This window comes from Carlito syrichta, unplaced genomic scaffold (genome assembly GCF_000164805.1).
Source record: "Carlito syrichta isolate Samal-C Ts95f unplaced genomic scaffold, Tarsius_syrichta-2.0.1 Scaffold308208, whole genome shotgun sequence".
Lineage (NCBI taxonomy): Eukaryota > Metazoa > Chordata > Mammalia > Primates > Tarsiidae > Carlito > Carlito syrichta.
In genome coordinates, this window is record NW_007252304.1 from 357730 (window position 1) to 384767 (window position 27038).

Below are 27038 nucleotides of genomic sequence, written 5' to 3' on the forward strand. Positions count from 1 at the left end.
TCAGGCAATCCACTCACCTCAGCCTCCCAAAGGCGCGGGATTACAGGCTGAGCCACCGAGCCTGGCTTGATTTTTCTTTCTTAATAGCCCATAAAATGATGTTTCCTCTGACAACTGATGTGGTATCTTACAGTCAAGAAATCCAGTATTTGGAGAAGCTTTTATTTATTTGAGCCATTGCTTAAGATACTTGATGATCCTTTGGTTATTTTTATAGAAATTTTAAAACCTTTCAAAATTAACGAGGTCATAAGGTCCGCATTTGTAAATGTTGGACCAGTTGCAGACTTACCTAGTTACTAATAGGGTTGCATGAGCCAGTAGTATATCTCAGTGCTTAGGGCGTGGTCCTGCCCTAGGTAGGAACAGCCTTTGAAGATACAGACAGGCCAGTACCAAACAGGTAAAGAAGGTGAAGAACATACTATAAGCTTAGTCTCGAGGATGCCTGCAGAGTCCTTTTCTGCTCGTTGTTCCTGACGCGGGAGCCAGCGACAGAGGAGGAATTATTTTTCTCTGACATGCGTTCCATGCTTTTAAGTCAGTGCTCATTCCAACTGACAGCCGTATTCTCCAAAATACTGTCCACCTTACACACTCAACATCGCTGTTAAGGAGCGAATGCTAGGATTCTAAAGCAGTGTTTTACCCAAGCCTTTAGATGCATCCGCAAGTCTAAAGCAAGTTTGGCAATATTATTATGACTAAGCATTTAGTGAGACTGTGGGTCGCCATATAAGCGTCCCCGTGCAATTTATTGCCCAGTCTGCCCAAAGGAGAGCAATGTGAACAATTACACGCGCACACCAGGTGTGAATGAGGACAGTCCCTGGAAAGCCAAGATGCGACATCACCAGAGTATAAGGTCACCCTCATTATGCGACATTGTGCAAAGAAAATAAATGAAGAGCCAGGCTTGCGAGTCGCCCCGAGCTCATGCTCTGGTTTCTTATCATGCAAACAGGTTTTGCCCTCCAGAGCATTCCGTCTGCATCATTGTTTCGCCCAGCAGAGGAGAGACTTCCAGACAAAGGGGCATGGTGGACCATCAGTGGGCCCTACCTGGGCAGGTGCCAGCCCTGCCTTATCTCCAGCACCCTCTCTGGCTTCCTGTAGACAAATAGTGTGGTGAGGAGAGGAAATGCACGACGCCAAGCCTTTCAATGTGGCTTAGAAATGTGGCCTCGCCTGGACCAGATCCAGAAGAGGAAGGGCGTCAAAATACACATGGTTGCTCTTCTTTCTCTCACTTACTCTCCTACGGTGTCAACTCTCCCCAATTCGCTTTAATCAGACGTCAAGGATTTGGGCTAGTGGCGTACAGATGTCACATATCTACCTCAACTTGAAATGTGGCACTAGTTTTGGATGCAATGAAATGTACATCCACACAATCATAGAACATCACATCATAGAGCCTCTTTGCCTCTTACAAAACACAAAGAATAGTCTCGACACCACCGCATTCAGATCCTGTCCCTCCTGAACACGAATGCCCACCGTGGGCCACATCCCTGTCTTCCAGCTGTCCTTTGCTCCCCGAGGACGCGTTGCCCAGTCTCCTGACCCTCCCGAAGGCAGCACAGGCCACCACTTGAAGTATTCTTGGCTCCGCCCCTTCTGCGGAAACCATGCCCCCATATAATTGCATTACACACAACCTGCTGTGTCCCATCTGCCCGGGACAGTTTATGATCCAGCAACTGGGGTGATGTGACGTCACCAAGGCACGTCTGCTCTCGCAATACACTGTCCTGGAGACGTCTGTCGCATGGCGTGACAGTGGACTGCTCGCGGGCACCGCTTCCTGCAAGAGCATAGGGGGGCTCCGCACCCTCCCGCCACAGGGCCTTTCACCCTGCTCTGTCACCAGCGGCTCCGTGGGCAGGATAACACTGCTTATTTTTGTCCTCAGCATCTAGCGTGTTCATTTCTCCTGATGCCCGTGTTCTGAGGTTCCTGCAGCCTCTTGACATGCCACACTGCTCCCCTCTCTGGGGCCTCTGTGTCTCTCCTCACTCTCCCTGTCTAGGAGCCTTGAATGCTCATAGAGAGACTCTCCCCTGCGACTGGTGTTTCTCCCAACACGAGTTAGGGGACAAATTTGGTTATACGAGAGCATTTGTGTTTAAAGTTTGACTGCCATCCCAATCACAAATAGGAACATTTCTACCGCATAAGACCTCCTCTACGATGGCGCTAACCTCATCAGTATTTGTGTTGATTCTTCATTCATTTCATACATTCACAGAACTCTAACATTTGGCCGTGTGTGTTAGAAAATTAAATGCTAAAGCTTGTCCTCAGCCCCCACCCCATCCCCCAAGTGTTCACAGTCAGGGACACCTGGAGCCCCACCCGGCTGGTGTTCTGGTGGCAAGGTCTAGCCTGCTGAGAAGGCAGGCTTCTCTCCTTGCCCTTCCACTTTTTGTAAGTCTCCCTCAAGAACATTTCCTATCCAAGCCATCTTGCCAGTGCCTCAGTTTTCCGTTTCTGCATTTGGAAGGAAAATCAACCTCTTCCTCCCATCCTCGCTGTGTGTTGATTCCGAGGGGCAACCCCCGGGGGTTTTGGAATCTGGGGACTGCAAAGCTCTTGCGATGAGGTGGACAGGGCACCCCTTGGCCTCCTGGCTGCCTCGTCCCAGCTCTGCCAGCTGTTCTCGCAAGCAGGAGCGGCTGGTCCTCTCCCAGCCCGGGGACCCCTGGGGCCAAGGCCGGAGAGGCCTTTCTCAGATATGGTGGCTTTTTGTTTTCTAATTTTGAATCTGGCCCTTTCTAGACTCTCTCAGCAAGAGAGGGTGTGGGTTTAAATACATCCTTTCTTTCTTACTTTTTTTTTCTTTTCGGGAACCCGTGCATCCTCTGGCATGGGGTTGATTTTTCATAATGAGGCCCTGACTACAATGTGTGACACGACAACTCCAACCCTCTCTGTATTTTAACACTCCCTTGCCCTGTGTCAGCCTTTGCTTAGGAAACCAAGAAAATTGAAAACATGTTTTATGCTTCCACAGGTCTCGGTTGAGGGTCTTATTCAAGGCAATGTGAGAAGAATGTTTATGCCAGTAAAACCGAATAAAATGAGAATGTCACCCTGCAAGGCCACTCTATTGAATGCAAAGGGAAGGAAGAATAACCAAATGCATTTCTAAATTTAATTTCTCTGTAGATTCACCAAGGCCTGAAAAGAGGGAGACCAAGTGCCCCATCCCTGGCTGTGATGGCACAGGACACGTGACGGGGCTCTATCCCCACCACCGCAGCCTTTCGGGGTGCCCCCACAAGGTGCGGGTGCCTCTGGAAAGTGAGTACCACCCATCCCCAAGAGAAGCAGGTGTCTTTTAAGTGTGTCTCGGCATCGCGACGTTGTCTTCCACTTCCAATTTGGAATTACAAATGGAAACAATACATTCTTTTCTCTGTGTCAAGCCAATTTCTATCGCGCCATGTGTTTTAAAATATAGTGTAGTGGGGGGAAATTTGAGGTGCAACCAACAGAACGAGGGACCACCACCCTTGAAAAGCTCGTTTGTTACTCCCAGTTCCCAAAGGAGACGTCATGTCCACCGCAAGGGGCCGACAGGGAAACCCCGGGGTCGGTGAGAGGGATAGTGCACAAGAGGCCTCATTGTGACTTCTGATAAGGCAGGATCAGAAGGCTCGGGGTTGACCAGTCTTACTTCAGTGGGCTCTGAGCCTTGGGGCTGTCCCTAGTTGTCTTGTGCCCGATCCTGGGGTGAGTTGGGCAGGGGAATGGTGACCTGGAGTGTGAGGGCCCCACAGAGGAGGCGGTCGGGCAGTGGGTTCCAGAATGGTGGGTTTGCGTTTTTAAAGGGGACTTGTAGGCAAGTCATTTGCCATCTCAGGAATTGGCGTCCCATCTGCAAGGCCCCAGATGTCAAAGCATCAGAGCACAGAAAATAAGACGTGGTTATGACACCGTGTGACTCCACGGGCCTGTCTCACCTGGAGGCATGGCTTCCTTAAGTGCAAGACCGGTCAGCCTTCATGAAGCAGGGTAGTCGCCACTGTCCTCCTGGCCTTGCCTCACAGCAGGAACGCGTGCTTCGTGGGGTTGTCTCAGGATAAGCAGTTGAGGGTCCTGGACTGGAGCAAGCCTCAGTCTCTCTTGGCACCCACAGCCCCACTGTGAGCTTCGATACTGGAGGTGAAACTTGTTAAGTACTGATCCGTTACAGCCTATACTTTTTGAGCCTACTTTTTGAGACACCTCCTGAAGCCATACAAATCGCAGAATGGGGAATGCCCAACATAACCCTTCTCAAGAGCGAGATTCTGCAAATTACCCATTCTGATCAACTCAGCACTGTCCTGCTGGATTCAGACCGATTCTCTGACTGTTCATCCAGCCATACTCTTTTGCCAATAACTGGATGGCCATAGGGAACAGCGAAGAGAGGAATGAACGGACACAGACTCAAAATTGTATCCTTCAGGAAAGAAAACTAGATACCGAACTTCAAACTGTGGGGGAAAAATAGACCTACTTGACAAATAACGTGCTCTATCTACTCCCCAAGGAAAATCACATACACATGAAGGGACGGTTATGAGTTTTCCAGTTTACGTTACCTATGAGCAGAATTGTCTCATTTAAGTCTAGTGTAAGCATAACATGAAGTTTAGAGAAATTAAAACTTGAACAAGGTTGCTGGATTTAATTCCTGAAGTTCTTAAGTGCTCATTTGTTTCCATCTGAATATCTATGGAGAGGGAGCATGGTAGATTATGTAACTAAAGTCATTTGAATATAAAATTGAGAAGTAAATTTGTGAATGTGTTATGTATTTTTGGTAAATTATTCTTCCCTTTCATGTGCTATCTTGTGCTTAGTTCTTGCCATGCATGAGAATGTGCTCAAGTGTCCCACCCCAGGATGCACAGGACGGGGTCATGTGAACAGCAACCGCAACACACACAGGAGGTAATTCTGATTCGATGCTAATCATCTTACTTTGTAAAAATGCGAGACAAACTTTCCCCCAACAAAATAATGAGTTGGCAGCGTGTGATGCAAATCACCGCATCACTATCAAATATGCTACCGTTTGAGATAAGAAATATTCTTAACGTGTCCTCAGTCCAAAAGAAAGGACCTCATTATTTCCTGTCCTAAAAACAGCTAATTATGATCGTGAAAAAGCATGGCAGTTGAAGATGCTTGGGTTACACATTCCTATGGTCACACAAACAGAGCATGCTCTCTTTTGCTCCGAAATTTCTCCGCTGCTGTCTTGACATTGAAAAGAGTTGCTTGTGGGTTTTCTTGGAGTTCATCCAGTAGGCATTAAAAGGGTACCAAAAGGACTTCCATGGTTTTGACTGCAAATCAAGCATCATTTCATTGAGATTGCAACTAACATAAAACACATATATGTGCATTTAATTGCAAAGGTATTGTGTATATATAAATATTTTTGGTGAAAATGCTGATTGTTTTACATCCAAATTTTATGAGTAGATTGTGTGGTTATGAGGAACTATTTGATTTATAAGCATTAAGCCAGAAAACGTCATGTTCTGCAGGTTGAATTTCAACCAAGATATAAAATTCTGTCCCTAATTTTCTTTTAAAGATCCCAAGATAAATCATGGAGTTACCGTGCTAACTCCTAGAGTTGGACACATTGCAGTTGGAATAAACACATTCTACTTAAAATATTAAGAAGTTTCCAAATACTGTGGTTATTCTGTTATATATAGTCAGTTACTAGTTATTTCTCCTATACGTAATACTTATTAATTTTCAAAAATGAGTTTGTTGCCTTTCACTTCTGAGATGGGGCTGGGGACAAGTGTTGACACCGTAGTTTACAAAACCCTTTGGGATCTTTCAGTACGCAAATGGTGCTAAGTGAACTATTAATATGACTTAACATTTAGCGCATGCCAACTGTGCTGGGAGGCCCGTGCCAAAGCAAATCACATTATCATTTTAACTCAAATCCTCCCGCTTTTCTTTCTTTTAAACAGTCTTTCTGGTTGTCCAATTGCTGCAGCTGAAAAGTTGGCCATGTCCCAGGATAAAAATCAGCTTGACTCTTCCCAAACCGGGCAGTGTCCTGACCAAGCCCACAGGTACGAACCTTCCACGACATTCCTGATGCTCTCACTGTGCTAGCTCCTACACAGCAGGGCCTTTGGTCCCTCGCGTGTCCCCTCACTGTGACTTGACCTCCATTCCCGGTCGACAACAAACTTGGGTGCTCAAGTCATTGGAGAGGCTCGTCTAGTTCATGACATCATCATTCAACTGAGCTAGTAAGCCCTCCAGAAGTTTAACTTGAAATGTGTCTTCTTGCAAAGGTATCCTAATGTAGGTGGATCTACAAGAATTAAGTATACCATCACACATGTCAGTCAAAATTCTGAGTCACTAAACGCATCCAAGAGTCAAATGTGGCCCCCTTGATGATGGACTTCACCTTTCTGCCATTATCAGTCATTCATACCTTCTCAAAACATGTGATGTGGTATACTCAACCTTCAGTTACACATATGCATTTCGTGTCATTAAAACAAATACTCATTCCATAATTGAGCTATTAATTCCATAGCTATTAATACTGTTGGTTCTACTAACTCCCAGGTTCTTCATGATGTCTAGAAGTCTGGAAGATCTTATGCCTAAATAATGAAGTATGTATGGTGACGTTTAATGTGAAATTTACATGTTTATTACCAGAAAAATCATATATGTAGGAAAAGCGATTTCAGAATTAAGAGAGATGATCAGATAACTCTTGCTATAGAGTCACTGAAATACAGAAACTGTCATTAGGCACTTCATTATATATGGGCTTCCCTTAATATTTTGCTTCTATAGATTTAATTAAGAGTCAAAATTGGCATTCAGATCACATGAGTGGGAAACATATGTTGAGTGAAAATCATGAATTACTGAATAAGTAGCAATTAAAAATCTTAAAATAGGATTTTTGGTTGGTACTGCTATATTCTCTAGTTCCCCCCCCCCCAGTAAGTTATCTGTCAGATCTAAAAATAACATCAAGTTTCATTTTGCTCATTTCTTAAAAGATTAGTATTGTTTTAGGTTGGAGCAGTTATGCAGCTTTAGGGTTATTAAACCAAGTTGCGGGCACAATAATAAGATCAACTAGTGGCTCAAATATGTGTATGTAGCAACTAAAATGTCTTTTACCTAATCCAGAAAATGTCATTGAAAACTTTGACATGCCAATGAGTTGGGCATGTTTTGACGGAAAATGAAAGAAAATGTATTTTTAATATTGCTCAACTCTGAAAGAAACAATTCAGGAATCAACTCTCTGGTGGCTGCACTGCCCCTCAGGCATCAGACTTCTGCCAACTCAGCAGAGCTGAGCCGAGCTCAGCATCACTGTTTTGGACATTCCCTCGCCAGTCACAATGGTGACTATTCACTGCTTATCTGATTAACAATCCTAACAAAGAGAATGGGCACACCTTGTCAGTGCCTTAACCCATGCCTACTTGATAGACACATGGAACTTTTCTCAAAGATCTCAAAAGGTTAATAAACATTGAATACTCATTCCTCGTGACATCTTCATAAGATGCACGCAGGATTGCGTATTCCGGATTCGCTGATGGGAGACTGGGACACAGGATATGCAGCATCATATCATAGTCACGCAGAGTCCAAGCATCTCTCCATCTCTCACTTCTGGTCCAAAGCACTCTGCTGTGTCCTGCTGTGGCCCAGTTTCTTTTATTGTGCAGTGTCTCTGTGGGTACCTGCAGGCGGCAACATGTCTGTCTTCTATAAATTCTGACACAAATATGCTCATTGATAGTTTTATTGCAATTCTTTTTCATTACTTTCCCCCTCTCTCCAGGACAAGCTTGGTGAAGCAAATTGAATTCAATTTCAGATCACAAGCCATCACCTCTTCCAGAGCCACAGTGTCAAAAGAACAAGAGAAGTTTGGAAAAGTACCATTTGATTATGCCAGTTTTGATGCCCAAGTTTTTGGTAAACGCCCCCTCGTACAAACAGGACAAGGACGAAAAACACCACCATTTCCTGAATGTAAGCTTCTAATACATATTTCCCCAAAATACACCTGGTGCATGCGTGTGTGTCTGGGGCCGTGGGAGGTGTAATCAAATTCATAATATGCTATTTACAACTGGGAGGAGAGAAAATTTATTGAACAGTGAAATAAAATAAGGAAAACAATGAGTTCATCGGTGTTACTGATTTTATATTAAAGTTATATAGAACATAGTGAATAGCTAATAGACTAATTATTCTGCAAATAGGATGCAACTGTTTATTCTAAATACAATAATCCTTTGCTGCAATAAGACTGTTTATAAAAACAAAAAAATAATTCTAAAGAAATACTGGATTCCTATTTAGCAGAAATTAGAATTAATTTATTGAAAAATCTGATAGCTGTTGTAATACAGTAATTTTTACTCCTATTGAAACTATGGAAAGATGGTATAATATATAAAACTTGGAGTTTTTACTTACACATTTCTTCAGGTTGTTTAAGTTCTTAAATATTCAAAGGAAAAGGTGAGAAAGTAAATATCGGGGACAAATATAGGAACTGATTTATGCATTAGATAACTTCACTTCCATAAATGAAGAGGCTAAATAATGCCCCACTTTGAGTCCTCACAGACCACAAATTCTTTATAACACTTTTGAAGGCTCCTTATACCAGGCCATTCTTATAAACACAGAATATTTGCTTTATTGTGTGGTGTTAATCAACTCTTTCAGAGAACTAGGAAGCCATATAAAATCCAGCCATAGATAAACAGACTTGAAAGGAATTTGCCCATCAGTGAGCAGTCCATTATACTCCAAAGGATATTTACCTATTCTTATCAAAAATAGGTCCCAGCATGTAAATAACTACTAACAACTGTTAGAGTTAGGGAAAAAAAAATCGTAATACACACAAAATATTTTGCATCTCTCTAGTCATACAATTTTGTATGTGTGTGAGTGTATACATACACACACACACACACACACACACACACACACACACACACACACATATATGCAGTGTATATATATATATGCATACAATATACACACATACATATATGTTCAATTCAGGTGAAGCTATTGAATAAGAACAGTCTATGTGCATATAGTATGGTTATTGATTTTTTAAAAGTACAAAACATTCGACGACATTTGCATATTCTTGTAATTATATAAATGACATTTGGTCATGTTTTAAATTTTGTTTTATAAAAAGTAAGAATTAAATGTTTAAAATAAACCGTATTAATACAACATACATAGCTAAATGTTTTTATATTAGCTCCCATTAAATCTTGGGTGTTTCTCCTGTAACCTTGAGTGATGTTTACGAACACCCCAGAGTGAAGAGAAATATGTTTAATTCCATCTCTCAGTAGTGCCTTGGTACCCACAACAGAAACATAAAGTGGAAACTCAGCCTTGCTAACTAAATTGCCTTTCTGTTCACCTTGAGAACACTTCCGCCCTGTCCTTTGCTTCTCTTGCTCCCCTGATTATGCAAAGATCTAGCTAATTCGAGACTCTGCCACCTATTTGGTTCCATCTAGTTGAATGACAAACGACGTCTACTGATTTAAGCACAAAACAAACCCACATATCAAATAATAACAATACAGTTCCATGCCAAAATGTAAATCGTTACAGTGAAAACAAACATTGAAAGGACAGATTATTTTCTCTACCGGAATGACTGGTCTTCACACATACGCAGTTTTCAGATGGACATGCCGTAGCTCTCTGCAGCCCCTGATGGGTTTTGCTAGTGTGGTTTTTTTTAATCTGCAATTTTTACCCCAAATGTTGCCAGTGCACCTGCCCCATAACATTGGTGATGGAGTTTTGTCATGAGAAGTGTAAATACAAAAAGTATTAAGAAAATAAGCATTAGCTCCCAGCAATCACAGCATTTGATCTGTGAATCTCCATGAAAACCAGGCTAAATAACCTTCACCTATTGTGTTGATGGATAATGGATTGTGTGTTAATTTATTCGTCACATATTTTAATGCAAGAAGTTATATCTTAAAAAACAAATCTATTTAACGGCGAAAACCACGTACATGCAACTGCTAATCAAATCTCTCTTCAACAGCAAAGCATTTTTCAAATCCAGTGAAATTTCCTAACCGACTGCCTAGTGCAGGCGCCCACACACAGAGCCCGAGCCGTGCCAGCTCTTATAGCTACGGTCAATGTAGTGAAGACACCCACATAGCAGCAGCTGCTGCCATCCTGAACCTTTCCACCCGCTGCAGGGAAGCCACAGACATCCTCTCCAACAAACCACAGAGTCTGCATGCCAAGGTAGGCCAGTCCAAGAGCCCGGAGGGTGGGCCGGCGACTGAACCGTGAGAATAAACCGCCTTTCATGTTCCTAACCACATTCACTACCGCTCTGCTGCCCCCACCCCTGAAGCAGTCCCCTCCCTGTCTCAGGAAGGGATTCAGAGGGACGTGGGCAGGGGCGAGCTCGGTGGGTTCAAGGAAGAACGGAAACATGCCTTTCTTGCTCTGTGGCCCTTCGCGAAGGGGGCATACCAAATTCTGAGGGTAGATGAGTTCAGGAGTCTGGTTGGGGAAATTTATAGATCGCAGAGCTATTTTTGTGATGGGGAATTTGGCACACAGGAAAAGAGGGTTGCTAGTAAAATAGTCTCAACAGCGGGTGCTTTTTAGTGTCTGCGCACCAAAGATGGTAAGACATGTTTGAATAAACGGTGACCTGCAAAACGTTTGCGAAATGTACCCACGAAATTATATGATGGCATATGCCCCTATTGTACAGGATAAGATAGTCTAAGTTGCTGTAGTTCTCCAAGGACACATAGTAAAACCTGAATACGTTCAATCAACAGAAGATGATTCGGGAAAGGCTGAGAACTCAGGGCATTCACAAACAAAATCGAATTCTGTGAAGTTTACAGCAGCACAGGGTTTCTGAAGGCCATGAAATTAATCACATTCCTTCAATAACCTCTCCTCTCCTTTCCAACGGACAATGAGAAGGAACTCAATAAAAACAAAAATCCAAGGATCCCGTGTGCCCCTTGGCAGGGAAGGGTCCACGGTGCCACGGAGTAAGGGTGATCCGCAGAGGCACTTATAAGAGCTGCTCAGCCATTTGTGCCTGCAATCAGCTGGAGCTGTTGATGCAGAGGGCTTTTAGCAAAGAAATCATTTCCCTACCTAGATGGCTGAAGCCGGCTGAAAGAAAGTGCCCAGACTTCTTGGAGAAGAAAGGCTACCCTTGCTTTAAGTGGAATGAGCCCCCGAGTTAAACGCTAACCCCGAAACCTGGATAGTTGAAGCCCACAGTTCTTCTTTTCCCCTTTAAGTGTGGCCGGTCCCCGGCGTGGTCAGCTGCTCGTCTGTGCTGTGCCAAACCTTCAGGAGAGCAGGTAACACAGTGCCACCGAGCATTTGACAGAAGAATCAGAATTAGCTTCTGGACAAAGCCGAGCCAAGTAAGCCCCAGGAAGAGTTGGTGGCCAAAAATCACTCAAAAACAATTTTTAAACAAATGAGGTTCTTAAACAAAGAAAAACACGTCCTCTTAAAAAAAATTTTTTTCATCAAGCTATCCAAATTCAAAGGACTCCTAGGCACACATTATTTATATAGATGAATGATTTGGAGAATGTTCAAATGCAACCTTAGTTATTTCTAAATTCATGTTTTAAAATCTGATGTTTTTTCCTTTTTGGAAGAGTATTCCAGTAAGTACCCAGTTGGAGAAACACTAAAATATCTTCCTTCTTAGGGCCTTATTATTTGAGTGCTCAGGCTGTCCTATGAGTACAGAAATGCAAATATTATAATTACTAATGTTACTTAAATTATTTGAGTAAATGATTCTAGAAAGAAATGCTTTCTACCTGCACATGGAGGTGTTTTCCTGTTCCTCAGAATTCTGCCTGGAACCTTTAGATGTTCCACGTTCTGTTAAATTGCTGACACCAAATAATGAATCAGACAAAGATGGCTAAAATTGGAGAGTTTCTTCTCCTTGTCGACATAGGTTCCTCTTTTTCAAAACAAAAGCCGTTGTCAGGTGGACACATTTCCAAAATCCAGATCATCGATTTCCAGTGGGTTGTGTCCGTGCGCTCCAGTCAGGAGCACCATGTGCCAGGGCTGCTCCGCAGAGCTCCCCCGGCATGCCCAGGTGACAGGGCCTCGCTGTGCACCCCGCCTGTCCCTGCCAACCCAGCCTTCGCCGCAGAAGCCAAACAATCGCTGTGATGATGAGGCCGGAAGAGACAGAAAGCGCACGGATCGACTTTTCAAAGAAGTTTCTCATGTCAGGAGTTGTACAAACCCTTTTCCCGTATCAATTGTCCCCTTTGACCTAGCGGTCGCTAAATAGGATCTAGGGATAGCCCTAGAATGTCACTGTGTGCAGAATCCTTCTGACAGTGCATGTGCACACATGTCCATTTGCACACAATTGCAGCAATTTCTAAAATTCTATCCCAGTCAGATCCTATTTTCTTACTGTAGTTGAGAATCTCATCACTTCCCGAAAGAACATATATTATTTGTTATAGCAAAAGTGAGAAAAGGCTGAGGTAACTAGCCCTGAAAATGGCCTCTGATCGAAAGTGTGTGACATAGGGCTTTCCTTCCCACCGTCAGGGCTGCACTTTGCTCTGTGCCTTTTACTTGACCTAGGATGAAGCGGAAATGGTCTTCATCTCCACTCGGAATACCTGATTCTTTTTGCACTGTGATTTGATGTTTTCTTCCATGGCACGTTGTCAGTGTGTTTATTTCCGATACCCCGAACCCATAGGTCTCTTGAGCTTCTTATTTAGAAATAAGAAGGTAGAGATGTACAGCTTTACCCTACTCTTTCTAGACTTCCGCAGCCGAGCATTTTGATGTCTGAGAAGAGACATCCTGGCAGACGGACTCTTAGGTGAACCATCAAAAGGTCTCTAAGCCACAGGTTAGCATCAGTCACAGACCTTGCCTTCAAGGAGCTTAACAACAAAGTAGGGGGAAAGAAATGACCCTCGGGGAGCCGTCTCTGCCTTACCTGTCTTCAGGTGGAGAGTGAGGCTCGAGGAGGTGAGATCCCTTGTGTCCAGGGCAGGTGTGGGCAGATTGGCAGGAAGTCTGACCAGAAGCTGGGTGAGGGCTGATTTTTTCTCTTTCCTTCTGCTCCCATCCAGTTCTTTCTTTCACACAACACACGTCCCTCATTTGCATAAAGCACCCAATAGAAGAATTACAGATCTGAATTACTGATGATACTGTCAGCCATGGACAAGATATTTTAAAAATCAAGCCAAAGCACACTAATCTTGGGTTACCTTCATGCCCACTTGTGGGGACTAATGTAGCTTTTTCTCATGCTGTGTGCAAGGACACAGCTGACTCCAAGTTTAGTGGGAGATCTGAATTTGCAAAAATACCACTCTTGCAGAAGATCACAGGAGCCGAGGTTGTTTTCAGAGGGGCAAGAAAACTTTGAGTTTCCACACACTCTAAACATAATGAAGGACGGTATGGACATTCCAAAATGTGCTTCTCCTTTCAAAATCTCTTGGCCTCAACACTAAAACATGTCACTCATCTGCTGAGCCCTAACACTGAAGGCGCATGCCGCTCTCCATGGTCATCCGGTCACTCAATGAGCGGCCTCCAGGTGCCAGACATACGCCACGCCTTGTTCTGAGGGCTCCAGTGCTGGTCTGACATTACTGAGCAACCTCCAGACCAGAGTCTTTTACCTCCTGAAGGTAGGTTTTTCAAAGGAATTATTTATTTGTTAAAATATAACCCGGCACGTATATAACACGTGTGTACCACCCAAATCACCTGTCTATGTTTTAAGTATCTGTTTGAGAATTAAGAGAAAACAACGAATGCTATCAGTACTTGGTGGATAACACAATGGCTGATGGTAATTTTGTCTGAAGTGTTAACTCTCTTTGGATTCTAGAACTTTCATTTGTTCTAAGATGTGAATATTATCCTTTATTTCAATTCTGAATTAATATATGTGGTATTGCTTCTTGGTCTTTTGGCCAAGATCGAGTGTAATATATGTTGTGAGATGCAAGTGGACCACCGTTTAGACATCTCCCCTTTCTTCTGGTCCCTGTGACTCCGGACAGAGCTACACAGCACGCAGCACAGTCTAGCTGGAGCCAGCATCCTGGGTCCCCTGAGTTTGCTTGAGCACTTGCCTTTGGTGCCAGCCCAAGTCAGATATACTCCCTGTCTTCTTTCTCCCTCCCACCCTGATCACCAGAGGTAGGAACAGGCCTCGCAGTCTATCTTTATCCTCATCGCTGCTGCTTGCCAAGCATTCTGTTGTTTGTTTTGGTGTTTTCCCCACCTGTTTAGACAAAGTGGCATATGCACAGTGTGCCTTAAAAGAAAACAAAAAATTGACACTTGCTTGAAATGTTTAAAGTTCAAAGTCTGTTTTGTGCTTGAATAAGGCCTAGAAACAACTTGATGTCGAATCGTCATTCTTGCTGCCTGATACCAGGAAGAGTCTGGAGATCCCCTGGGTGGTTAGAACCCCAAAGCTGCCTTTTTCAGCAACTTTAATACTGAACAGATCACACCGCATATTTTGAGTGAAATGTTATGAGGGTCTTGGGTCAGGGATCACAAGGAACTGATTGACAGGCACATAGGAAAGATGTCTAATAACTGGCTCCTTATGAAGAAGAACCTAGGAAAATGTCTTTTATGAAATTCACAAACTCGGTCAAATTGCTGTGATTATTAGCTGTCCTTTATGAAATGCCTACTATGTGCCAGACCCTGGAAATAAGCATATTGCTTACATTAATCCTTTTCAACCCTTCTAGTATCTCTGGAAAACAGAGATTTTTTTCCCTATTTTTCACATTTAAAAAAAACAGTAGTACAGAGATGTTAAATGACTTTCTCTGAGTGACACAGCTATAACTGTTGGAAATGAAATTTGAATGAATGCCTGCCTGACTTCTCTTCCTAAAGATCTTATGACATTTGAAATGCCAACCAACCCAAGACTTTTCACAGGCCATGATTCCAAGCCCTAAGGAGTTTGGGGGAAGCTGTCATAAATTTCATTTAGATTTTATATCTGTGGCAGTCATTTCTCCTCTGAATTTTATCAATCTACTTATACTTAGCATATTTCACAAGTTTATCATCATAACAGTCTGAATACTCAATTACCATTTAGTAAGAATAAGATATCTTCTTTTCATGTGTTTATTGTTAATACCCTGCCTACTCTTGAAACATATTTAAGATAGATTTCAATACAGAAAAGATTCTCCCCCCAAAAAAACCCTGAAGCAGAAATGAAAAAAAAAAAAAATCAACTGTGAAATGAAAGCCAGAGGCTAATTATGGGAGAAACCTAGTCAAAAGGACACTTAGTTTTGCACTTTCTCTCAGCCAAGTCAAAAAGGAAAAAACGACAGGTCACCTCTCCCATATTCATAGAAAGCTTGCCAAGGAAAACAGTGCTGTCTTGTTTTGTCAATATTCGGAAAATTAACAATTCTTACGATCAGAACATTTAAGGTAAATGATAATTTGGTTTTTATTTTATCACCGACTTTGAATGTGCGATCATTTTTAATTGTTGAAACAATATAATATTATCATTTGCCTGGGAAATAACAGAAGTAGCCATGGGTCTACTCTCTAAATACAAGGACATACAATAGTTCTTGTGTTTTCCCTTTTGTTCTTCTCCCGAAAATGAATTTCCATCTTATATTCCCTAGCTGTAAGCTTTGTAGGGATGCCATATTGTTTCCTGCTTTCGGTGACATGAGTATTTCCTGTATAGGAACAGTCCTTCTAATGATCACTTTCCTGAACACAAAATATGCCAGTCAATGGGGGTAGTATATTTTCGTTATGTATTTCTCTGTTGGTGGACATCTAGCTCACTTCTTATCTTATAGTACAGATAAAGAGTATAATTAGTAATTATTTTAACTTTCCGTTTAATTATAATGTATAGTAAGCTTACGAAACTATCTTTCACCAAAAATCTTCCATATGCATAAACTAAGCTCCTTGAAGGCAGAAATGATCTATTTTTCAATGTCTTTCTCCCCCAAATGTAGTTTCTTGAAAATATAAAGTACTTTCTCAGTAATTTAATGAGTAAACAAAATGCGGGTAGCATCAGTGATTCAAAAGTAGAGAAATAGATGGCCTTGGGTTTCTGACCTAAGTTGGAAAGAACACCGATCGCAGTAGACCTATACCTAGCCTCAAAAAAACTTAACATTTAAATACTCAAAATAAGGTTTTTAAAGAGAGTCTTGAGGAAATCCAAGTATTAGAAGTCTGTGGTGGGAGGGACCCTATCAGCTGTATCTCCCCTCCCCACCCCCTTCCCCCCCTCTGTTTTGCGCTGCCATTTGGAGTCTCAAGCACATACAGAAGTGATACCGACAGATAGTGCTCTGAATAAAAAGGCTGTGCTGTCAACGTGTGATTCCCCATCTATGGGCAGAAAGGGACTCTTCTCTGGTACTGCATGTAATTGCTGAAGGCATCTGTGCGCTCACTTAAAGCCCATCTGTACCCTGCTCCCCTGTGAGTCTCACCGCGCTCTCCCAGTGAAGTCAGGTGCCCGGGCGCAGGACATAGAAAAGCGCCTCTTTTCAACATTAAGAGTGATTTTTTTGTTTTCCAACCGAGCCCCGATCACTCAAGGTGTAGAACCATAACAACTCCTAGACTCGTTCATTGTTTTAAGTCACTACTTAGCATTTTCGTCTGAAAAAACGAAAACATACATATTAGTATTGTCTTGGAAGGGTTGATATTTTTCAGAGAGATTGAATCTGCACTATTTATGGGTTTTGCACTATAAAACTCTGCAGCCCAGTCACATGGCTTCTTTTTCCTAAGCCATCTGTCACAGAGGTCTGGAATTTTATGTGAATGTTGGTTGTGCAGTCTTAACCCAAGTTTTTATTTTTTTATTTTTTTATGAAAAATGTCAGTAACTACAATATTTAGCATTTTACTTTACGTTGGCCATTAAACTTGATTACTATAGCTCTGTTTCATTGCTATTTACATATCAGCTATGAAGCCAAAAATTGTTTTGATGCGCTCCTGGCAGGAATACGTTGTGAGATCATGGGGAGAGATAGCACACGTGGCACTGATATGGTTAATATCTTGGATTTTTGTAACTAAGGTTTATTAATGCTGGTATAAAAACGTATTTGATATTATACAGATGGCATAAGATGTTGTGGTTACTAAGTTATTATCCGGGATAAGCTGTACTGCCAAATTCAGGGCTTAAAACTATCACGAGAGATTAAACTATTTACTAAAAAGGGACAGAAAGATACGGCCAAAGCATCTTAGTACAACATATCAGAAGTGTATTTACCTCCCACAAATGTAGTAAAGCATATCCGTCTCATAGGCTGAGAGATTGAAAATATGAACTTTGCAGGTAAAACAAGCAAATAGAAGAGGTGCTTTTATTTTCTAGATCAAGCGCAAGCAGCAAGCCCAGCTAGCACAGCCCACAGCTCAGTGGCACCTGTTTGAGGGCTGGGAGAGGGGAGACGGAATGGGGGGCAAAGGGGGAGTTCAAATAAATCCCCTGGGAAGTAACTGTTTACCATACATGGCAAGGTAACCTATTCGAGACAGACTCACCAGTCAAAAGAAGAGTAGAGAAATTGTCAAGAAATTGATTGTAAATTGATGGACGATGGTGAAAATACCAGAAAGGTGCTAGGGGACCCATTTTGGAAAATTGCAGGCATGTTCTTCCCACCTTCTGAGAGTTATTGCTTGGTAGTGTTCACAACTCATGATACCGCAGAAACCATCCTACAGTGTGAATCTTGTAGAAGATCCAGAATACATGAGCAATTTATTGGGACTTGAACCAAATACAGAATGAGGTTCCCTTTTTAAAAAAAAATTGCAAAGGTATCCCAAGAAAAAAACATTGTGAGATGGAATTATTTATAAGTCTCACACTTACTAAGTATCTGGAAAATAAGCACCTTTACAGTATTCTCGTTTTCACTATAGGACTTAAACCCTACACGGTCATGCTGTCAGCTAGCTACCCAAAGGCCCCCGGGGTGAAGTGTGGCTTGCACTGTTCGTCACCACCTCCCAGCCCCCCACAATTTAACAAGGCTTTTCAACTTCCAATAGCCTAGGGGAAATGTTGCTTTCATATTAGTCTAATGTTTCAGTTAAAATTCTCTTCCAGCTGATTATTTTTGCATACTTCTCATGTGAGATTAATATTGTGATGGGGGGGGTGGGAAGTTCAATATATGCCTTTTGGTAAACACAAATGTTAATACTTTAAATGATGAATTGAGAGTGATAATTCTGTAAAGTAGAAAAGAAGATGTAAAGCTTAACTTTAATATATATATATATGTATATGTATAAAACTGCTTTAGCCAATACATTTAGCATTTGGAGCATCTTATTTACATTAAGCTTACTTTGTTTAAACCAGAAACACAAAGCTCACTAATGGGGTTGTTCTTAAAAGTCCGCCTAAGAATTGAACATCACCCAGTGCCCATCAGAAAGCTAGGTTTAAAAGCAGATATACTTACATAAAAGCTTACGTTTAAAATTATCCTTTAAAAGCCCCACATGGTTCGGTTATAACTGCAAACTGCTTAAACGTTTCTCTGTTTCCTATTGTACACCAGGGAGCCGAGATAGAAGTGGATGAAAATGGCACATTGGACTTAAGCATGAAAAAAAATCGAATCCTGGACAAGGCTGCACCCCTGACTTCCTCTAACACCTCTATCCCAACTCCTTCCTCTTCCCCATTCAAAACAAGCAGCATTCTGGTCAATGCAGCATTCTACCAGGCTCTTTGTGATCAAGAGGGCTGGGACACTCCTATCAACTATAGCAAAACTCATGGGAAGACAGAGGAGGAGAAAGAGGTATTGTTTGCATATGTCAATCAATAAGTTGAAGACAGAAATGATTGCAGGGCGTTACTCGCTTTTTCCTTCTAAATTATGTTTCACATTCCTGTTTAGATCATGTGTAATTCTGTGCCTTGTTTTAGATGCTGTAAAGTGATGGTTTTTAATGTCAGGGGATATTCATAAACAAATCCAACTTTTTCTTTTCACTTGCCTCAAATAATATGTCATTATAGTGAATTTTATCCCCATTATGGCTGAAATTCTGTCCATTATCCATCCTTTCATATGGCAGTCTGTAAGGGGCAATGTATCACTCAGCACTGAGATGCCAGCTAACTAATTCTTTCTGAACCAGAGGGTCGAAGACGACATCAAACCAGGGTCAAGTAAGAATCTTCCCAGCATGCCTAATTCCTTTATTTGGCTTAGAGAAGGAATTGTGTTAGCATACCGATGTATACCGTCTAATTGTTTGAGGTACTGGATCTCAATGCTGGGTGTTTAAATTGAATCAGTTTTAAAGTCAAGGAGACCTATTTGTGTATCTGATCATCTTGGGGGTAGTTTCAATCCCGGAAGCCCGATGGTATGACTGTGTAGAAATCCATCTAACCTTCATCTCCATGGTTTAAGCCACCTAACTAGGCCTAGTTAGCCATGGAACGGATGGTCAGAACCCCCCATTATTTAGACTCTGTAGAATTGCAGATGTAACCCTAATTATTAAAGTAAGTGATCCTGTATTAATGTTTGTCAGGAAAGTTGTAGATGGATTTCCCAGTTGATATTTAAAGAACTGAAATAGCCATGCTCTGTAAAAATGTGCAACACCTTTGTCAGCTTTGTGATGTCCAGACTTTGGTTGCGAGGAGCTTTTGATTTATGCTTTAACATCTCAAAGCATGACGTCAGCATACCCAGTAGTGATCATAGCTCTGGGTTTTTCAAACTCCTCCTTCCCTGTCTTCCTCCTCCCCGCCCCCCACTTCCTTCAGCACAGTTTTGCTAGTATCTCCAAGTCTAAACCATAAGACAGGTCTGGGGAAGCAGCAACTAATCGAACACACTTCTACGTGCATGTGTGCCTCCTGGACCGTGCATGTGCCCAGAGGACTGACCTGCAAACAAATACTTTGATAAACAGGGTAACATGTAAAGCAGGCACACAATGTGGAGAGGAAGAAATGGCTGACTCGGAATGGGGTAGCTGGGGACAGGCCCCTAGAAGGCTCCCCCAGAATCTGAGACAGTGTTTCCACCCCACATGCCGTCTTGCAGAAAGATGAAGTGATTCACACAACAGCAGTGGCAGGTTGGATTCTGCCATACTGGCCTTTGCCATTTTATTCTGCTTGGTTTTTTAAATTCACTTAAAGTAGCAAGGGCTTGCCTTCATGAATCTATCATAATACTGTTTTAGAAGAACTTTTTATTAAAATAATGTGTTTGATTATAATAAATGTGAAGCTGACACCTGTAGCGTATAAGATGCTCATTTAAGTGGTAACCACAAACTGGCTCACATACGTCTCTACCCTCTACGCCCATGCCTCACTGCCGTCTTAGACTTGTGCTAAAGAGTGGAAGTTTCACCTGACTTCTGACTACTTGTGTAATCTAAAAATTTGTCCGTGTTCACATGACTCGGTCATTCTGCACAGCTTGTCTAACGCGAAAGTCAGGAGCAAGCTAGGAAGTAAGTGGGTTGTTAGGAGGCACAGGCATGATGAGATCGAAATTGTGGATTCAATTCTGCGACATACAAGATAGCTTTTGATAAGGGAGATGCATCCAGTTCACAAGGCTGCTTAATCTCCAGCCAGCCCATCGCTAGTTGGTTCGTGGCACATCAGGCCTACGCCCCTAAAGGAAGTGGGTTCAGTAGAAGTCATTATGTTACAGGAAGGACAATGCTTTACCAAGTAAAGATAACTGCTTCACACGGGATCAGAATTCCAATGCATTCTGATTTCTAGGAATATCTCAATGCCACATGCAGAATGGCACTTGGGTTTTCTGTGCTCATCCTTGTGGCTATGTGGTAAACGGGTCAAGGTCAATGTGTTCCCTGTTCAGACTTGGTGTCAGAAATAAGGATCCAACCCTGGGTAGTCATTAACACAATTTACCTCAAGTGGGTTCTCATTTTCATGTAGGGTGTCTGATACTTTTGTGCCATCAGCAACAATGTCAACATTGCATTCTTTAAATTCTGAGAGACCCCCTCCTGTCACCTCCTTGGCTGTAGTTCTTATCATCCAGAGAGACAAAAATGAGGTCTGTAACAAATACTTTATCTTTACTTTCCGATCTTGTTTTTTGCATAATTCCCAAAAGCATCTGGACTCATCTTGGCAGCTTTATAGATTCAACTAGAGTATGTTTTTATCTAATGTATTTAGATCTGTGACCGTGTTTCATTTCCCTGCAAATTCACACACACACATACACACATACAATAGGTTTCTCGAGACTAGAGTTATGCTCTCTTCAGAATGCCTTACTTACTTAAGGTATGACAGTACAGACTGACTACTACGGTCTTCAACCTATGTGTTCTGAGACCTGAATTCTGTAAGATGTATGGGAATTCAGTATCACTAAGTGTCACAAACAGGACTTTGGAGATGCTTTGTGAGTTTTTGGACTCAAAGTACTTACCCTAGGTTTGAGTTGACAAAATACTTTTTTAAGCTAAATGCTTATTGTCACAGCTATCTGAACAAGGTGATTCATTGCTTGGGAAAGCTATGGTTGATGGAGATACACATAAAAGTGCTTCTGAATCATTGTCACTCCCTGGTACAGTTTCTCACCCTTGTTCTTTGTTCCCTCATCTGTGCCAAGGTAACCTACTAGCAGACAGTATTTTTCACATTCTGTTCTGAATCTTGGAAATGAGAAATGTTATGCTTGATAGGCATTATTTTGAAAAGATTGTATTAAATGCCCTTGTTGAGAAGCTATCAGAAGGATACCACATACGATAAGATAAACACGGGAATCTTTATACAACTTGTCTCATTATTCCAACAATCTTGAAAAACAGAATTATTATCAGATTTTTTTAGAGAAATTTGGGGCTCAGGGAGGTAAAGTTGTTGCTCCTGGAACTAAGCAATGAGCCTGGGATTTCCGAAAATAAAACAAAAGGAGCAGGGGGGAAATGGAAAGAAGGAAAAGGGAAAAAATTCTGTCAAAAAATGGAGACAGCTCAGAGAATATTGAAACTTAAAAAGGACAGAAAAATGAGAATGATGAAGAAATGGTATGTGGCAGGTATGGTGGAACAATCAGGTGCTTCCAAGGGTGCAGGATGAAAGTTTCTGCGACCCAGGCAGGGATACATGATGTGACCACAAAAACCAGTTACAGGATTGGTTCATGCTTGTCACTTTCCAGTAAGCTGTACTGGAATGGCTCCATGCGGTCCAGATCACCTACTGTGTATGTTTGAAGACTGAACATGGTGGGATCTTGCTGCCACCTGAATCCTTCCCTGTCACCTTCCTCACACCCCACCACACATGATACTCACACGACCAGTAATCGAGTGATTATTTCTAATTCATTGTTATCTAGCTCATATGCACAACAGTTGCTTAATTTTGGTGGTAATTTTCAGAAAATATTGTCTGTCTCTCTTAGTGAAATAGCCTGTCCAGATGCCCCCTAAAAAGAAAAAATCCTGAATCTGGAAAAAACTCAAAATATCTCGAAAGGAAAGTGTTGAGAAATAACTAGGGCTGTCAGTTTCATTCAACTGTCAGTTCTCCAAAGATTTCAGGGCTTAAAATGTTAAGAGTGCCAGATGCTATTATCTGTTATTCATGTTACCATTATGTCCTGGCCTTTACTGAAATCAATATAAACTTCCATCTGTACATTAAAGGAATTTCACTGCACACGTATACTCTCTAAACACACAGATATACATTATGTTCTCCCTTACACATCCACAGGATAAAATCATTATTTTCAAAATGACACATTTAGGAAAAAATTTTCGAAAATGCTATTGCTTTATTTTACACTGGGTGCTGTTTAAGAATCCATTTGGTATGAAATGCCTCCATGACGAAACTAATCTAAGATTTATTTTAGTGATGGCCACCTGTATTTTAATACATATGCGCTCTGCAAGTTTTCAGGGGGTAGAATGTTGAGCAAAGAAAAGAGAAAAAGACAGTTATTTCATAAAGTAATTGCATGCATATGAGTCTGTAGCTTTAAAAGAAGCTGTGGGATATTTTAAAGGTCATATCTAATACAATTACCTGTTGAAACATTACCACGTATGCCATATATTTTCCAGGCATTATTTTTGGATGCATTTTAGTAAAATAATAACTTAAAATTTCCTAATCGACCATTTCTTTCAAAATTCCCTATTCTCTTGCCTCCCATAATGTATAGAATCAGCCCTAAAAAAACAGCTGGAAACTTTTATATGTCATTTACAAATGTACATGTCTTCTTGGAGAGACTTTGTTCTTAACTTTTCATAAGAAAACAATAAACTGGTTCTTTTTACTTCATGCCATTTTCATTTAAAAAAAATTCAACATCTAAACAGAAAAACAAAGACTGTTCGGCATTGAGACAATATTGAATTTAACATTTGTATGTTAAAAAAAAAGCCAAGACATTTCCAAATTGTAGTAGAAAATGCTACCCTGGCCAAATAGCACAAAATGGAATAAATGGTGAAATTATCAGATTCAAGGTCTTAAAATCGGGAATTGTTTAGTTTTAGTCATTTGCAGTGTAAAACTTTAAAAAGATAAGCATCAATCATCTATTTTGCTGTAGGTTCCATGGAGTCAGCATTAAAATAGCGCTTCTTTATGCAGCCTGGTATGCAATTATCATCAAGCACATATTTCTCTTTATTTTTATATGATGTATTTCCATTGGCTACTATTTTCAAACATTTACTGTAAAGTGAAATGGGATACTTAACACTACAAATAAGAAGAAGAAAAATTGTCCAACCAGGTTTTATTAATTTTATCTGAAGATAATGTCACTTGACACCGTTTACCAATGTATTTACTGCAGTATGTTCTTGTGTAAAATAATTGGTTGAATTGTTATCCAAGTAATTAATGAAAGAAGTTACGTTTGCCTTGATAGTCTAGATCAGCATTTAGTATTTTTCTTTGGTTGCAAAAACCCAAGGATTTTGTGTATTCTACTGCTTTTGAATGTGGATTCAGAATTATTTAAATTACATTATGCTATAGTATTCTCATACTTAATTTAATTAAATGACATTTACTTTGGATAATTCAAAATAGATTGCTCATCTTAAATAGATCAGTACTTACTTTTGAATTTAGAATACAGTTTTCTATATTCTTTCATCTGATTTTAATAGTAAAGACAGAAAGTATTATATTGATGGGATAGACACTTGATGATGAAAGTAAAATGATCAAGAAAAATTATCATTAGTTATCTGTGAAGTGATATATCACTTGGCAGATAAATGACCTAAAAAGTTTAGTGAGTCTTTCTTATGAAATCAAGGTCAGTTTTCAACTTAAGAGAAGGCTATAAAAATTAGCAATATTGAACAAAAAGTTTCATCCAGTGAGGAAATCGTTATAAGATACCAACCTAACAAAAGAGATAATTTCAGAGAAAAGTAAGCAATATGAAAATAAAAGTAGGCAATATGAAAAATAAAATAAAATTAAAATAAAATCATTCAGAAAAAGTCAAATTAAATACCTACATTCTGTGGCCTCAGTTATTACCTATTTAAACAAATAATTTAGATCTTAATTATTTGTATGTTAGAAAAGGTGCTCTGTTAACTTAAATTTACTTTTTCCTCTCCTGTTTAAAAATTTCTGTGATTTATTTTTGCAGTATTCCTTTTGTCTTACTGCCGTTATCATTGCTGGTTTGCTTTTTTTTTTTTTTTAACTATTCCTGTGTTCTCTAGGAAGCATGTGTGGTACAATAAAATTTGAAACATGCTAAAATAGTAACTTAATTACATCGCTCAAGTAATGCCTCTATGATCATATTTGCCAAAATGTTAACTTTTTAAAGGTGTTTACATCAATTATAACTTCTCATTTTTCACTTAGGATTAAGGTCTATAACAATCAAAACATACTCTTATATTCATGATCTTGCTGATTGCGTACATAAATTCTCTGGGGTATTTCAGCTAAGTCTTTAAACCAAGACTCAAACCTGGCCCCAATGATTTTGAATAAAGTTGACTTTTCAAGGTTTTCTAATGGCTTCTGCATTTTTTCCCCCTAGAAAGACCCAGTCAGCTCTCTAGAACATTTAGAGGAAAAAAAGTTTCCTGGAGAGGCCTCTATACCAAGCCCTAAACCCAAGCTCCATGCAAGAGATCTCAAAAAGGAACTAATCACGTAAGTGGTACCCAATGCCATGTCCTGTAAGATTCTGGAATTAAGATACAAGTTTATAACTTGGGATTATGATATCCTGGCTTATACAACTGACTTTAGGGCAATTTCAGCCAATCAGTAGTTCAACGTTAACCCTGTGCCTGAACCTATAGCTCAAACTAAGAGGGTTATGAAAAAAGTGTACATAACATGGTCCTACCCTAAGAGAACTAAAAATGTGTCGATCGAAAAACAAAATACGATAAAACAGTTAGAAATGCTTATGTTTTGACCCAAAATTCTTCACCTGATACCTACTGACCCGGAAGACCAAAGGCTTATCTCCAGGGACTTCTAACACTTCAAGCAAGTTGTTATCTGTGTAAGCGAGTTCCTGGTTTCCATCACATTCTCAGAGGGTTCAGTGACTCAGAAGCGTTTAAAGATCAGGGCATCCAAAAGCAGTAAGTACTAAACACGCACTAGTGAGTGGGCGATTGAAACGTGGGAACTGTTCCCTGTATGCAAATGATTAAATATCAGTCAACGGTATTCACACACAGATACACTTAAAGCTGCCTGCAGGGGAGTGATTCCAGCAAAAAGCAACCCTTCCACCTAGGCGCCAGTGCCTGAACCCTGTCTTCTGCATTTCCTCGTTGTCGATATGTTCAAGTTTTTCTGATGAAAATTTAGAAAGCTCTCCCAATCCAACATCCAGGTGGACTTTCTGTCTCTCCTTCCTCTTACAGCTGAACTCCTCCAGAAAGTTGTCACCACTGTGTGATCCGGTTTCCCCCCAGAATCTTGCCCAGACAATTCTCCAGGGACTCCCCCGCCCCACCCCACCACACACTCAAGGTGTTGCTTCTTGATCCACCTGTTCCTACGTGAGGGGCAGCAGGTTGCCACAGAGCTGATCTCTCCCCCCTTTGTCCTCTGTCCTCTACACTTGGCATCTGGGACACCTCACCTCACCTCAGGACTTTTCTCCCACCACACTGTGTCCTCTTCCTAGACCGTTACCTGTACCTGGGGCTGTCCCCTGGAGACTGGGGCACCTCAGAGCTTAGTGCTGGGACCTCTGCCCTCTCCTAGCTACACTCACTGGCGCTGAAGGCCCCCGGACTGCTGTCCCCAGCTGTGACTTCCAGATGTCTATCCACCAGCCCGCAGGGCCAAGGAGCTCTCCCTTCCCCCCGGCCTCTGCCCCTCCCCCCCCCCACCAACCACCCTCTCTGGACTCCTCACTTCCCCAGGAAGAGGTGAGACCTGGTGGTTGCTGTTGCAGGGCCCTGTGCCCAGAATGCCCCCCTACACCCAAGACCTCTCCTCCTTCAGTTCTCTCAAATGTCGCCTCCCCGAGAGGTCTTTGGTTACTGATTCCCCCATCCCCTTTCCAAATCTTTTCTTGAGTTCATTTCTCCTCCTATTTTCTGCATCTCCCAGTAAGAACAGAGTCCCAGAGAGAAGGACGGTTCTTCTTCTCTGTCGTTGTTCTCTAGCGTGGCCACGTCATGGGTGCGTAATGTCTACTGCTCTGCCTCTGATATTTCCAACTACATGGACGGTGACTTGGGAGCAGGGACCACATGGCAAAAGCTGGTGCCAAGTACAGGGCCTTGCACATAGTAGGTGTTCGATAAAAATGAGTCCTAGTCCAGCACTGGGTTGCCCTATTGACATGGGAGTGGCCTTA

General features: G+C 41.4%; 1 protein-coding gene across 1 annotated transcript in view; it reads left to right on the forward strand.

Moving 5' to 3' along the window:
* The window catches only part of ST18 (ST18, C2H2C-type zinc finger), a 61704-nt gene that overhangs the window by 9038 nt on the left and 25628 nt on the right, over nt 1-27038 (forward strand). Inside the window, exons 3-9 of the mRNA XM_021716162.1 lie at nt 3172-3306; nt 4857-4947; nt 5997-6101; nt 7862-8055; nt 10130-10341; nt 18729-18974; nt 25245-25360. Of these exons, the coding sequence (XP_021571837.1) occupies nt 3172-3306; nt 4857-4947; nt 5997-6101; nt 7862-8055; nt 10130-10341; nt 18729-18974; nt 25245-25360 (1099 nt within the window). The remainder of the gene's footprint in view (nt 1-3171; nt 3307-4856; nt 4948-5996; nt 6102-7861; nt 8056-10129; nt 10342-18728; nt 18975-25244; nt 25361-27038) is intronic.